Below are 15,625 nucleotides of genomic sequence, written 5' to 3' on the forward strand. Positions count from 1 at the left end.
TGTCTTCTACCGGGACCGCCTATCGTAAGCTTTCTCTAACTCTTCTTCATGAAGCGCCTTCCTTGGCGTAACGATAACGTTGCAATAAAGATAAAGATCGTAAAGGTATTTTATATTCGTTAAAGTATTAAGTAGGAAAAGTACTTAGAACAAAGCGTGAAGAACCTATCTTCCTCGGCCGCATCGGCCTCCTTATATAGTGTTCTTCCCGCCTTTAGTCATGTGACCTAAAGTGGTTACATGTACGAAACTAAATCATAACAAACTAGTCATATGACCAAAGTGATCACATGCTCAAAACCCATGACCTCATAGCGAGGTCATGTGCGAAACATAAATCATATGCGCAAGGCTTACCCTTAAGGCACACTCATAAGGCATACCCGTCAGGCGCATGTCCCATGACTCATACTTGAGCCATGTGCGAAAGCATCACAAATCCCACACATAACTAATCATATAACCCGAATAGGTCATATGCGTAAAACAATAACATACCTGTGACTCATAACCATGTGTCACGTGAAAATCCTTTCCTCGCTAAGCCATGTTCGTGACACCAATCTTAATGCAATAAACAAGTCATATGACTCGAATGAGTCATATGCACAAAACCCATGACCTCATAATGAGGTCATGTGCAAAACATAAATCATATGTGCAAGGCATACCCACAAGGTACACTCACGAGGCATACTTGCCAGGTGCACATTCCATGATTCATAATCGAGTCATGTGTGAAACATAACATAATAAGTCGTATGACCCAAATGAGTCATATGCATGAAACAATAATATACCTATGACTTATACTCATGAGTCATGTAAAAACCATTTTTTGTGCCAAGTCACGTTCGTGACAGTCTTGATCTATATCAAGATAAGTTTTTACATAATGGAATCAATTTGGAGCCAAGAGAGACAGGAGGTAGGAATTTGAGTACAGAGATAAGAGATACTAAATGTAGTATAAATACTCTTACAAGAGGAGAACAGGATATTAATATGTTGAAGGGGCGAGAATTTCGAGAAAAGCTAAAGTCAGATCTTATTTCATTGCTTGTATCTTGTACCTAAGTTTAACAAAACAGTCTGTTTGGTTTTCTTTTTTTAAAAACAATTATAAACAACATTCCTGAGGGCTTTACAGTATTCTTCTTTGTCCCTCTCATCAACGTTAAGTAGTAGTAGGATAGGGAATGCTAGGGATGTAGTGAATGGATTACCAACCTGTGGGATAAATGTGTTTAGTAAAGAGCGGACAATACTGAGGCATTTCTCAGAATCCCTTTACTTGGGTTTGTTGGAGAGTAAGATGGTTAGTGGGTTCGTTGTTGGTATTGTAACGTATTTGCAAGGTGCTAATCACGTTATCGGTAATAGGTACGATAGTTGGCAGGTGGCCTGCTCTTCCAGAAAGGAGGCCAGAGCTGAGAACTAAAGGAGTCTTCGAGGGTGTACTGAGGAACAAAGAAGTAACTGTTCAACCAAGTATATTGAAATACTGTCTGTCGAAGTCTGCCTTTTCTATCATAGAAACTGGCGGTCTTTTAAATACACAAATCTGTTCATGTCTAGCATGAACGAAACTAATCAAAGGTATCAATCGATGCACTTTGGTAAAACTAATTAAGTATTAAAGCGATACTTAAAACAAAACATAAAATAAAACCAAGTATTAAACGATACTTAAAACAAACCAAGTATTAAAACGATACTTAAAACAAAACATAAAACAAAACTAATAACCAGTACCCGTACCGGTTACAGGTATTACCGATATATCAATTACTAGTGGTCGGTCATCCATATGTTACCGCCAATTTAGTGACTGTGAGGATGTGCCACAAATCCTAAATAAACTGTGGAGTAGGATCCCATAAGTAGACAGTAGATTCCTCATGATTACTACTTCTGGGAACTTCAAATAGATTGTAGAGAACAAGCAGATCAGTAGTGTACAAAATAAGGTTGAAAAGCCTTCTCTAAACCTCTGGGGAGTAGTGGACTCAGATTTTAAAGAGGTTTTCTAATAGCCTCTAATATTTCATATACTCATATCTTAGCAGTGGGGCACTCTGAGATAAAAGACAGCTGTAGATTGCTGAACTAGAAAAATTGTATTTCTATTAATTATTACACATTCCCAGAAGACCAGTGATTGGATAGTGAGGCTGGTAGTCGTAGTAGTGGTAAGTTCCTGGAGAGTTCCTGGAGGCCAATAACAAGTGTGGAGAAAGATATTCTGTTGTCATTATCGTTATAGTCATCTCGCTTTCCGACCTCCTTACTCTTTAAAGTGTCTCTGTGCACTACCTTTTTTCCAATATTTGTATCATGAGCTGCTTGATACTCGGTCACTTCTTTCTCGGTATTGGATTTCCTCTGGCTTCCCGCAATATCCGGCTGAGATTTGTCCACACTGGCTCCTGAAGAGAGCCTAATAGGGGAAGGAGGAAGTGTAGGTGCAGGTGGATGACCCATAAATGGTGGAGAGCTCATGAGAATTGGAGTCATGGTACTTGCTGCCCTCAGATAGCTAGTTTGCTTGTTATGACTTCCGAGTGTGACCGGTGAGGTGGTAGCTGAAAACTGAACATTGAAGTAGCCCTGAGAAACATGTCACTAGCCATACCACCCCTCCCACAACCTTGTTGTTATTGGCGACTTTGTTTGACTGTACTGTAGCTGAGGCTACAGCAATGTCTCTGAAGATGGAAACCTTGAATTCAATATTAGAAAAGATATTCAAAGATATGTACAAATCTCACTCTTCCAAGGGATCACTTGTAGAACCCTTTACCAATCATGCTAGTTCAATCTTCTTTTCAATTATTTGCTCCTCATGAACTATTTCTATTCTTCATAGTTCTACTTCTTGTTGAAACTTCTGATCCAATCTTTCCTGTTCCAACTTATCACTTTTTCTTTTTCACCCCTTTTTTGCTATATTGTCTGTAAGCTAAGCCTCCACCAACTCATTAACTTTTCCACCTTTCTCCCGTTGAACCTGACTTAGTAGAGAGCATTTCTGCATAAATGTATTATGAGTACGAGTTGAACTTGGGTCAAGTTTGGAGGAGAAGAGGTGCCTTTTAAAAGAAAATTCAAGTTAGATTTCGCTTTTGAGATAGAAGAGGGAGGTGTAAATAATTAATACTTGTATTCTGATATTCATAGTCAGAATCAATTTGCCTTTCAGTCATATATCCTTTTTCTCTATTTACATTTCCTTCCTCTTCTTCCTCCAGTAGACTCTCTCTATGCTGTGACATTCCTCCCATAACTTCTTCAATTGCAATTGTGCTTATTTCCTCATCTAAAGCTTTTTCTGTTCTTTCTCCCTCTTCTGCTTATAATAGGTTTGGTTGCTGGTATTGCTGTACAGTTATTAGTACCTGAGTACTGATAATTGTTTGACTATTCATACAGGTATATTCGCCAATATTTATCTGCTCACCTAATAGGTTTTGCAGATGATAAATGTACAGGCACTTTTGTTTCACTTGGTCTAATGACATCAATTAGCTATTTAATATGTTGGACTTATTATACTCAATAGAACTTACTCTATAAATTCTCTGTATAAAGTTTTGCAAGTCTGACCAATTCAGTTTATTAAGCTTCATATTCATCTTAATATTTCAGAGCATTCCAATATCAAGTAGTACACACCTTGCCAATTTCCGTTTCATGGATTCTCCACACCTTGCCGAATCTGCACTAACATACTCTGCATACTTCTCCTCCTTTCTAAGCAGTTCTTGCGCTATTTCAGTACATATATGGATTATTTTCTTTCCTACAATCTTATCACCTGGCCGATACCAAATCCCTGCTTGATATCTATCCTTTTGTCTCATCAGTTCAATCAGAGCCCAAGTTAGGGCTTGATTATCACCTTCTCAGTCAACACTTGGCCATTGAATGCTGGTTTCCTTTGTGGCTCTTCTGGACTTTCGACAGGATTGAATTGCCAGCATACTCATAGTGTCTGAATTGGTGGCCTGCGATTGGCAGCAATAGGATCAAAGATGCCTGAATGGGAGACAACAAAAATCAATTGAATGAAATCAACTTGGATGAGTGGATAGTCAATAAAGTTGTTGAACTTCTTGTAATTATCCTCTCTCACTTCTTGAATTAGCTTGAAAATCTTGTTCAGCTCGCTAACTTCATACTACCTAGCACGACCACTAGCACCACCACCACTACACATCCTAAATTCCTCGGAAAAATAAATGACGACCACTCCCAGCTCACGGTAAACCGCTAAAATGTTACTTCAGTTCCGGTTTCGTTTATTGGCGTGAGATACCCTATTGGGACAACCACAAACCTAAACTCACCTGTACTGTACTGTACGATACTGCACATCGAATCCCGTTCCCTTCGAGTATTTTATTTGGTACCGGTACCTAGAATACACCCGCCGTACGCTCATTTCTTTCACCGTCCCAGAAACAGGGGTCAGTATTTACACCACGTTGACTGGAATTCCTTTTCTTCCATGCGGGTGCATAAATTACCACTATCATATATTATGTACAGTGCTCGAGTACTCGAGTACCGGTGTCCTGCAGGCCATTGATGGTTCGCTGGAGCTGGTCTGCGCTCCAAACCTGATCTATGTCATGCTCAAAAGTTCGCTTGCTTGCCAGTTTGGAATATCAGACGGATTGTGTGATGTGAGCCAGCTTTGCTCGCACGGTATCATACGGTGGGTGGAAATTTCAAAAAATATTTATTTGCATGGTCCCTATTTCCCAGCTACGATACGCGCGCCATTGTAGTAGACCACCATACAATACAATTCTCCGCAACCCCCACCCCACTCTATGCTTTATACACACCAATACCGGCCTCTGGTTCGAACCCCATACAGCATCCAACTAAAAATGCACAAAATTTATGACAACTCTTGAGAAAGAAAAGACTCAAGCGCGAAACTTGCACTCATTGCCGACCAAGTTTGTCTTTCGTATCCCCAAGCAAACGCCTCCACCATCAGAAATACCGGTACGTCACCACCACCAAACGTGTTCCTCCTCCACCTTCCTCGAGAACAATAAAACAATGTGCAGGCTCCACATGAGAAATATGCAAGCAACAAAAAAGAAGAAAAAACAGAGGTAACGACAGTAAAACAGAACGTAAATCCCTCTAACTTGGATAGAAAAAAAGAGATGACAGGGGTATAGGACATCAAAACAAAGAACCGCCATGCTTTTCGCAAAATATAATCTCCGAAAACAAGGAAAAATGCAAAGCAAAGATTGACCTCAAACCATTTCTTAGGAACCCCAGACAAGACACCAGCAAACAAGGAAGCAATATTCTAGCGATACAAGAGGTCCCACAGAGGAAGGAAGGTGGGGAAAAATGGAAAAAAAAAACTATACAAGGTCGTGTACAGTACTCAGCATCCCTGTAAGGCACCAAGTATTGAAACTCAGGGTCTGGCGGGCGACGGCGATTTCGGATATCATTTGGCAGTGTTATTATTAGGTAGCAAATCAGTTTGCCCGGTGTGGTCTGCGTCTAAGGAGTCCCAAATCCCTCCCGCTTCTCCCTTCCATGTGATTGGCAATTCCGCTCGCAACCGTTGCATCGCTCCAATAGCGGATGTGGATGATTTCAAGGATGAAGTTCCACTCCCTATCCGGGTTTCGCTAGTGGTGGTAGTGTTCGATACGTGGTGTACTCGGGGTCGTGGGAAGAAAAAGGAAAAAGGAAAAAAGAAAAAAAAAAGTTGAAAATGATTAAGAATTAAAAGCCAGGAGGATATTCACAATGCTTTCCACCACATACGCTGCATTAGACATATTTCACCGCCGCTCCCATCCATCCCTATCGTTGCCGTGAAGCTGTGTACAAAAGTTAGCTTGTGCACTCCAGACTGACCCGTAGGAGTAGCTAGGGAAGGGTCTCACAAGGATGGTCAGGACCGTCGACCCTTATCGAAGGGTTATGTCCTTGATATGGGCGCTGGGAGGCGGATGGTGAGCCTGAACGATCGCCATAGTTAGTTGACTTTCCTTCACTTGGTGTAACGCTGTAGCTCGAACTTGATGGGGACAGCGGAGGTGTTCCATCACTTCCGTCCACTAGGGAAGCCGAGTCCGATGGGACAGTCATGCCTCGGGAAGATCCCGTCACGACTCTTGTGGGAGCTTTTGCTTGCATTCTAGGGGAAACCGTACCATCCTGCCCAAACTGCATCCCGAGTCCACTTGAGGGAATTGCGACCCCCGAGATCGGTTTCAATGTAGGTGATGATCGCGTCGAGTATATTGATGGGGCTTTGCTGGAGTCGGGTGATCGAGGCATTCGAGGTGATTCTGGGACGTTCAAGTTCATGTCGACAGCTACATCTCCAGCCCTCGGGCTGGTTCGGCCGTTTGAAATGGTAATGCCCTTAGGATTTCCAACTTCAATTGTCAGGGTCGAATCTGTTTCTGATCTTGAAGAGCCAGCGAAGGAGACCGCTGACTTCTGTCCGAAAGGAATATTGACGGCCGAGGGTACCAACGTGCTGGTAGATCTGTTGGTCGCAGTGTTTGGGGTTGTGGGTCTCGATTGTGCGACTCCTCCCGTGAATCCCCTTTCCAATGCCCTTATCCCAAACAGATCCCCTTCATCTTCCTCCCTCTGATTAAGAGCAATCTGTTCCGTTTTCCCCTCCTCGTTGGCAGCCTTAGCTTTGGCTTCCTATTAGAAATGTTAGTTAAGGATTCATTCATGGTTGACGTTACATCGAGTCTCATTTACCTCGTTGAACTTTTTGGCTCTGTACAACCGTCAGTTATCGATTTTATTGACCACCAACCAGAGAGATGAGTTGACTTACTGATGTCGGATGTAAAGCAGCTTTAAGAATCCAGCAGTAAACACCAGGACCACCAAAGAGCCCAAGACGATGCTAGAGGAAAATCATGTCAGCGCTCAAATAGAGGGAGAAGGATGATCAGGCAACTTACCCATACTTCGCACCAAGCTCCAAATCACCAAACGAGCCCATTGCGAGATAATAGTATCAACTCCTCAAAATAGAAAAGAAACCGGTGGAAGAGGGAGAAATAAAAACGTGAGGTGTGTAAAGTGTCAAGCAAATGCTACCCTTCAGAGCAGCGGCGGGAGGATCAACTTTCAACGAATGTGTTCGATACGACCGTAAAAGAGGAACAAAAAATAAGAAATGAGGGAAAAAGAAAGAAATAGAATGGAAGAGAGATAGTATGAGTTGTTCGGCGGGAATAAGAATAAGAATAAGAATACTCGAGGCACGGAAAGACCTTTGTAATGGTAGAGAGGGTTTATTTTAGTTGGCCCGAGGTTTGTCTAGGCATGCAAGTATCCAGGTGTCTTGAAAGTTTTCTCGGAAAAGAACGACCCAATTTGAAACGAGCGTCGGTGATCCTATCAGCAGGACTTGGTGTAGTGAACGGCAGCGGGAAAAGACCCAAAAAAGAATGCGTTGATTGTTCCTACTATTGGTGCATGTCTTGCATCCAGCGGAATCCGGCGGGTAGGCAAGTGGTTCAATCGGCAAGGTCTGTAAGGTTTGGGAGAAGAAGAAGCAGGAAAGCAAGAATGTCGAACACCCGGAGAATAGGGAGGGGGGGTGAGCGAAGTCAAGTAGATCTCGAGAGAACGAATCCTAGGGATAAAGATAGGTTTTTTTTTAGTGTGATGTATGATTCACCTCTCCTATGTTGGAGAAGGGGAAGGAAAAGTCTACACATACGAAACACAAGCTGGTATTGGACAAAACATGGAAATGGGGTATATCCAGCCACCTCCCCTCTCCGTATCATAAAGGATCATGGCTCTTAGGTCTATTGAGTTATAGCACTAAAATACGGGCGATTGTTGCATATGGTATGGCACAAAGATTTTATTTTGGCTTAGGCTTGGTTACCAGCACAGTACAGGACAAGCGTGATACCGGTACTTGAGCGATCTCTGGGAGGTCCGCCATGACACTTCAACCCCAATTTCTTTGTATTCATTTGAGTTGAGGGGCAGTTTGCCGCGCACCATATGCCTTGGATGAGTTACAAGTGCCAGTGAGCAATACGGTAGGTGCAACTGTCATTCATGAGCCTTGTTTGATTTGGACTCCCATTCAAAGGTGAGTGAATGGATGGCTCTCAATTGTCAGGCGCAAATGACGGATGTCTGGACCCATCCTCCCACCCACAGGCTCAACAGAACCAAAAATGTGAGATAGCAGAAGCGAGCGACACACACCCTCCCCCCTGTTCCGACTGCTTCCATCGGATCCCCTCTCCTTTGCTAGCGTCTCCAATACCCATCACAGTACCAGTACGAGTACTCGAGTACTGTACCGGTATTATAATAAAATACCGGTTGCCAAGTTAGGGTGATAGCGCTGGATTATATAATAAAGATTCCTGAGGGGCCGACCACTCCCTTGTTCTTGCTTCCTTAAGCGGGATTACCGCTCAAAACGGTAGCAATGTGGGGCTGCCTGCTGTGTTCAGGTACCATATTGCACTCGTAAGTGCAGGTCCTCACTGTTTTCGGAGCAGTTGCAGCGATCTGAGCACGCTGACCCTTGCGTGCGGTCGCCAGATGGCGTTTCTACCCCGAATCAGGGCTACTGCAGGGGCAGAGGCACCCCTATTGGACAAAAACAGGAAACAAATCTGGTGGAATAAAATAAAAATAAAAAAAAACATGCCCTGCCGTATTCGGCATCGGACAGTAGATCCAGCGCAGGCCACAGTTGCGGGCCATGCAGGCATCAGGGAAACCCAGGCACCAAAGCCTCCCATGTGTGCTACGGTCCATGATTTACAAGTGTTCATGACTCTGTGCTCACTCTCCCCCCGTACCTGTATGTGGCTTCCTAGGAGCACAGGAATATCGCCCAGTTCACCATCCTGGTTGAGAGGAACTCAAAGACGTCACTCGATCTTTCATCCCGCCGACCGCCGTTCTGCGGGTTAGACGGTACTGTACGGTTATCGTGCTTGCTCATTCCAAGAGTATCCGGACTCTCCATGAGGAGCTGGGCACCGACTACTCGTATACTTGTATACGCCAGCAGTGCAACCAGTGCAGCCAGTATCGGTACTCGAGTACTAGTACAGGCAGGCCTGAATTCAGCTCGAAATGTTTTTGTCTCGGCCATGGGCGCGTGCGTGCTGGTTGCGACCACGACTGTGAGGCTTACGATGGAGGGCGGACACCCCCCTCATTGCCAGCCTGGCAGTTATTAGCGAAATTCACGATGCCTATATCGCTTTTTTAATCGATGGGAAGGTGCTAGTGGGAAAAAGGAGTGGAATCAAGGCCCATACAAAGTCCGGTACAATACGAGCACTAGATTGTATGAGCATCACAGAAAAGGGGACACAGACCTTACCGTATCGTTCCGATCAGGTCAAATTCAGGTGACACAAATAAGCACTATCGTAGGTTTCTCTCCCCATAGCGGTACCGTACGGTATCATGCTTGGGCGAGTCCCGATAGGATGTCCACGCTGGGAGATCGCTTGGAGATGAAAGTTCTGAGAAAAGGCCAATGCTGTCGCTTGCTTGAAACAGAAGGAATCCCCCTATTCCCCGCAACGAGCCTACCACTATTACTAAATCGACATCACAACACCAACACGTTTCAACAGCAACCTCCACGCCTTCTTTATTTAGCACGCCAACTCTGCTTTGAATACGACGTTACAGATGTGAAGTCAGCCTTCTCAGGAACCGCTTGCAATTTTCCGTCCTCCACGGTAAAAAAAAAAAAAAATCCACGCCTCGCTGTCACGGTGTTGCCCATCCACCGACCCCATTGACCCCCCCAATACCGGCAGAACTAATACAAAAAGTCCTTGAAACAAAGTATGTACTCAAGTACCTAATGCTGTAGAAATGCACAGAAAAGCACTCACCCATGCCAACGGGGCTCAAAACTCTCATTACCCTCCCTCGTGTACCCTCCGGTGCAGCGTCGAACCTCCCGGGAGATAACGTGGCAATACCGGCATCGTATAATAGCTCTCGCTCCGCGAACCAGAGCTGGAGCGAGTCCATCCGTCCAGAAAGACCTCGACTTCGAGAAGGTTTAAAACACAAACGACCGGAGGGACGTATGATACAAGTACCATCGCATACCAGACCATCGGTACGAATTTGGGGAATGAGTAAGGGATCCGGTGCTGTCATAACCAATGCCTCTGCGGATGCCTAATTTTGTGGAAGTAGCCGCAACCCACTCCTTCAGTCAGGTAACTCGGGTTCCGATTGCTTTGAAAATCGCCGAGCAGTGTCGACGATACCCAAGTTTGTGTCGGTTGTATAGTAATTATGCAATGAATGGTATTGCTGTAAACGTAACTCAACATAACCTACTCGAGTACCGTATGATACCTTCACTATGGGTCGATGGTATTCTGGACCCTTTCTACCTCCCGTTCCAAACGCCCTCAGAAGCCAAGCGTTGCCGGTACTGTACCCTGCAGAGCAGGACAAAGTAAATTGCGAACGCAGATAAAAGAGAGAGAAAGAAAGAAAGAAGAAGAAGAAACCCCACGCAGAATGATTGCTTGAGTTACTCGAGCAAGCCTCCATGAACAGTATTGCGGAATACTGGCAATGAACCTCGCTTAGTGTAAAAAAGCAAGCATCAACCTATACTCGTACCGGTACCCCGATCGAGTCTTTGCTGGTTCAAAAAGCCGGAACCAAGAAACTAGCCTTCAGCTGCTGCGTCATTGCTTTTTTCATTCCATCTACGGTATTTTCACCAGGGCCCTCCCTCATTGGCATCGGGAGATGAATGGGACGCCCCCATTGTCTAAGATTTCAAGCCATGTTTCTCCTCCAGTGTGGTCAGTTCTAGAGTCGACAGTTTATCGGTAGGTTTAGAAAGCCATAGCGCAACTGTATCTCCTTATCCGCCCACTTGCTATCGTGCCTACCGGTATTGCACTTGCACTTCGATGATGCTTCAACGACAAAGGTGCTTTAAGGTGGTTATCGGATCCGAGGGGCAATTTTTTTCTCCTTCCAGGAATCTGCTTAATATAGTGAACTATGGATACTGTGCGTGAACCAATGGGATTCGTGCTTCGCTCTTTGCTCAAGATGCTCAATACCAACACCCGTAGAAAACAAAATTAAAACTGAAAACAAAAAAAAGCAAAGAATTATAGTGAGATTTCACTTGAACTTGAAGCCACAGGCAAGAGCGCAAAGAGTGGCAAACTCCATCTACTCGAGTAGCAAGGGAGGGGGCGAGAGGAAAGGAGAAGGAGAGAAAGAAGAAAAAAATTCTCGCGAGGGCGGGGGCGCACGCAAAACCTTGATATAGGCAAATACCACACACGTTGGGGGTAGGCATAACGTCTGTAATTTCGACCTGTCACTTGTGGTACAGGAACTGTCTGGATATCCCGTCTTGTACCTTGGGGGGAGGGGGGCTAGGAATGAAAAACATTTTTGACTTTAGTTTGCTGATGCCCTTTCTGTACTAGTACAGTACAGTGTGTCCCTTTTTCTTGCATCTCTTAGCTTTTTTCTTCTTTTTTCTCTCTCTACTCGTACGCTCTTCACGGCGAGACACTATGAAACGGAAATACAAGTACAGTATCGTATATACAGGTACCATATCCTCTCATAAGAAAGGGAGGAAACGGACGGCATTGACGAAAGTTTGAGTGCTCGAATTGGGCATTATATCAGGACTTGATGAATGGTGCGTGAGTATAAATACCTGATGATGACTTTATCATGGGTTTTTGGTACAGTAGAAGAGGAGAAGAGGGGCGGAAACGAAACACCGGTATAGCATTCAGTATGATACTGGTCAATTTTTATCATTTCGTGGTATGTTAACTTTACTTTCATTCGTATCTTCCTTTCCCTTTCTTTACTTCTCCCTTTTCCTCGGGCGGGCCGTCGAACTGGGTGACTCGTGAGCCATGAAATGGTACCTGCCGTCTACAAGTACATAACATCCTTCTTCCTCCCCTTACTTCATTCCCTCGCGGGCGGAGCGACCCCAGGATCGCTTAAATTACCTTATGCTTCATGATGGCCTCAACACACCCCAAAGCACTTACCGTACGTGTACAGGACACGAGAGTACCATAGACATGCGGTATGGAAAAATTATAATAACTCGACACAACCCCGCCGCCCGCCGATTCGCCAGCTCCTGAAGAACCGAGAGCCGAGCCGAGCCGAGGGAGAAAAACCAACCAAATACTCTCCCAGAAGCCCGTGTCGCATCAACAAGCGTACATACATTACAGTCATAAATACCGCATGAACATGCACTCTCGCACCCCTGGTTCCCGCATAATAATATCATGGTGTACAAAAATATAAACGCTTCCAAGCACATACTTGTTAACTGTTCCTTCCAATCTAGATCAGATGGTTGGCCCGGGCGAGGCAGACAACCTGCCCAACCATTGTCATCACCACCCATCACTCGATGGTCATACCCTGTACCGTCGCACGTTCTATATAGTAGCAAGGAGGAACACACCAAAACGCGCCAAAAATGGGAGTTTTCGAGCGACCATTAATTATTCCACGGATTCTGCCATAGCGAGCTTCGGAGGGGCGGGTTTTGGGGGATAGCCGAGTTTCTGAGATGCACCGCACAATTCTCGCCGACTTTCATCCATCCCAGGAGACCATGGTAAACCTCAAATTTTGCCGGGTGGAAGAACTCCAATCCTGGTATGCTCCCGCCCCTGTCTCCACCTCGCTGAACAGTCCGTACTGTGCCGTGCACACGAATTTACCCAGTAGGGGGGTTCTGCCGACGGATAGCAGGCTCGAGACCGCTGCATCGCCGGCCGGCCGGAACTTCAGCCCTACAATTTCATGCTAGTAACACTACTCGTACATCATAGCTGAAATGAGCCCTCCATGTATTTTTTTTCAAATTTTTTTTTTTTCAATAAGATGTCTGACCTGCGGGTACGCTGGGTGAAGTGAACTTCAGTGCGGGATGAGGGCGCGGATAAACCCTGACAGCTTCTCCGTCCGTCTCCCGCGCCGGAGAAATGGAAAAGGTTTGGAGAGAGGGAGTTTCCTTAATGGTATCATAATATTATGCATCCGATTCTGCGGTTGCAAAATTCTCCTGGTTGTTTTATTTTTAGTTAGGTATTGTCATCCCACCTTCCACATCCAACCTAGTGCTCCTGAGCCTTGGAACATCAGCCCCGATCATCCTAAGGCATATGATATGAGATCTCTAAAACGTGTAAATTTACCAGTAGACGTTGCAAAATGTAATGCCTTACAGAATCTCAAGATGGGGTATTTTGTGAAGCAATTTAAGTTCTTTAGATCTCAGGTTCAATTTCCGTCCATAATTCTTCATTTTTGTAAATCACTTGATTTTCATAATCTAGAATTACAAATTACGAAAATTTCAAATCTATTTACATAATAATATGATATAATAAAACGTATTGTCTACTTTCTCTTCCATTTCCCTCGAGACAATTAGTCTTAATTTTTCCTACCTCCAATCCCAAAATCCGAAAACCTATATAATTAATTCAAATTTTTGTATCTACAACACAAGTAGCTTAGTGAATTCTTCAACACTCTACTCATATGCTATCATAGAAAGAAGAAGAGCCAGAGATGCTGAAGTAGTGTACTCTGGTTTTTAGATTAAATATTCGATTGTGCGAAGTGAAAGCTGATTTGCAGAATTTTAAAGAAAGGAAACCTGCTAGTGAAAACCCCTACAGGAGATACCCTATGCACGTGTAAATATTGCCGATAACAAGCTGCAATAAAAGTTTTGTTAGTATCGAAGCACTTAGTCAACTCAAGTATCCGAAGATGGCGATACTCATAATACTGGAATTGAGCTTTCACATATCCTCGCCAATTCAATATCTAAGGTAGACTCCAATGCGAGACATACCTCAACCAGTATAGTACTGATTGAAGGACGTAATTCTAACTGAGCATGGTCGGGCATCATGTACAATTTTCGACATAGTATGGTCGAGCATTCCGGCTCAAGACCCGCTATTGAGGTTTTGCTATTATAGGCGCAGGGGTAGATACCTTTTGCTCATCCGGCAATTCATCGGGCCTCCTGGTACTGAATATTGGATTGGGGTCCAGTTGCGTCATTTCCCTATGATACAAGAGGAGACAGTGCTTGTACTAGAGCATGCTCTCGTAGTAGACGGGTTGGCCTCAGGGCACAATTCCCTCGCTATTTTTTATAACTCACTACCGTCCGGCCCCTCTACCACTACTCCTGAGAAACTGCGGGGTCAAACGAGTACTCTGGGTGGGCGGCTGTGGGTGGGGGTTCCGCCGACCCTTGGGGATCTGGTGGAGGATGCGCAGTAGTTTACGAGACGCATGCAAGTTGTTTTATCATCTACGGTTTGCTGGCCAGTTTCGAAATTCTGGATGGCCTTATAGCGGTTTTTCAGGCCGGAGGGATAGGCGTGATGGCCACTATTACAATTTGCTGTAGGGGCTTCTGTGCAGTGGGTTATTGGTGGGGAACGAACCAGAACTCAAGATGCGACACCAAGCACTACCCCGCCGCAGTGGTGAGATCACGGCGGTGCTTATTGATAGGCTTTAGTCCTGAATCCCAAGTTCGCTCAGTACCCATACTGGCACCTACACCCCCTGTGGGGATATCGCCACTAGTACATACCCTGCTTACTTTAAATAAATGTGAAATTCAGTTCAGGTCTCCTATCAAAAGCCTGTCCACGGTACTGCCAGAGCGTTTAGTTTATGATACACTGAAGCCGTACTCGAATTTACTCCTGCGGACACCTCCTCACCTTCGCTCAACCTACTCTCCGCGAAGGGGCTCTTTCTCACCGACCTGAACAGACTTCCCAACCTAGTGGATCTAACCCCAGGCTGCATCTCCCGGGGTGGTGAATCGAACATATCGACCCCCAAAACCCTGTGCCTAAATCCTGCCACTCCTTCCGCAACAACACCACCTCTTCTGCCTGAATCCCCCCATGAAACGTCAAAGGAATACCACATCCGTGCCCGGGTTCCCGAATTGTGCAAGCCACCTCAGAAACCTTTCCACCACTGCGGAAATGTTGTGCCTAGTCTTAAACTTTGGATAATCTTTAAGTAGACACCCCAGCTCAAGTCTTCCAAAGTGACTGATAGCGTAACAAGGTATGCGGGCGGGTGGGAAAGCTCTAGAAGCTCGTTTCACTGCACATAAAGCCAGGGATATCGATTAAAAGAAGCACTTGCTTCCCACTCGGGATAGAGTCAAAACGGGTTAGAGTGTTGTGAAGGCTTGTATTGCCGGATTGCGATCTCCCTCTGGGAAGGTGTAGGGGCACGAATTCTTGGTTGATGGAGAGAGTAGGTTGGTGGTGGGGGTGGAATAATCAGTTCCCATGATGGGAGCGGAGGCACCACACCTCACCTGTCCAATTCTGCGCTGGGGTTATATCTCTGCCGTACGTTCGTCCGTTGGTTTGTTTCTTCTCACACTTTTCTTGAGAAGTCAAGTTACGCTGACATTCTCGGCAGACGCCAAGCTCGCAACATGGCTGATTAATAGCATCATATTCTATCACTTGCTTGGTTAGTTCAAGCTTAGACCAGTTCC

At 45.0% G+C, this 15,625-nt stretch overlaps 1 protein-coding gene; it reads right to left on the bottom strand.

Annotated features, from left to right (window-relative positions):
* Nucleotides 1-4,787: 4,787 nt before the first annotated feature.
* On the bottom strand, nucleotides 4,788-7,546 carry GSTUM_00004858001 (uncharacterized protein). XM_002836713.2 has 4 exons: nucleotides 6,981-7,546; nucleotides 6,851-6,922; nucleotides 6,772-6,790; nucleotides 4,788-6,711 (listed from the first exon to the last, which is right to left on the bottom strand). Exons 1-4 carry the CDS (start codon nucleotides 7,019-7,021, stop codon nucleotides 5,917-5,919), a joined length of 927 nt encoding a protein of 308 aa, XP_002836759.1. The 5' UTR covers nucleotides 7,022-7,546; the 3' UTR covers nucleotides 4,788-5,916.
* Between the last annotated feature and the right edge of the window lie 8,079 nt (nucleotides 7,547-15,625).

The sequence above is a fragment of the Tuber melanosporum genome, assembly GCF_000151645.1.
Source record: "Tuber melanosporum whole genome shotgun sequence assembly, scaffold_16, strain Mel28".
NCBI classification, from domain to species: Eukaryota; Fungi; Ascomycota; class Pezizomycetes; order Pezizales; family Tuberaceae; genus Tuber; species Tuber melanosporum.

Excerpts from the sequence above, each read along its gene's own strand:
- GSTUM_00004858001 (XM_002836713.2), bottom strand. The coding sequence starts at position 7,021 with ATGGGCTCGTTTGGTGATTTGGAGCTTGGTGCGAAGTATGG. Across the intron at positions 6,923-6,980 it reads GAGCTTGGTGCGAAGTATGG|CATCGTCTTGGGCTCTTTGG; the intron begins GTAAGTTGCCTG and ends ATTTTCCTCTAG.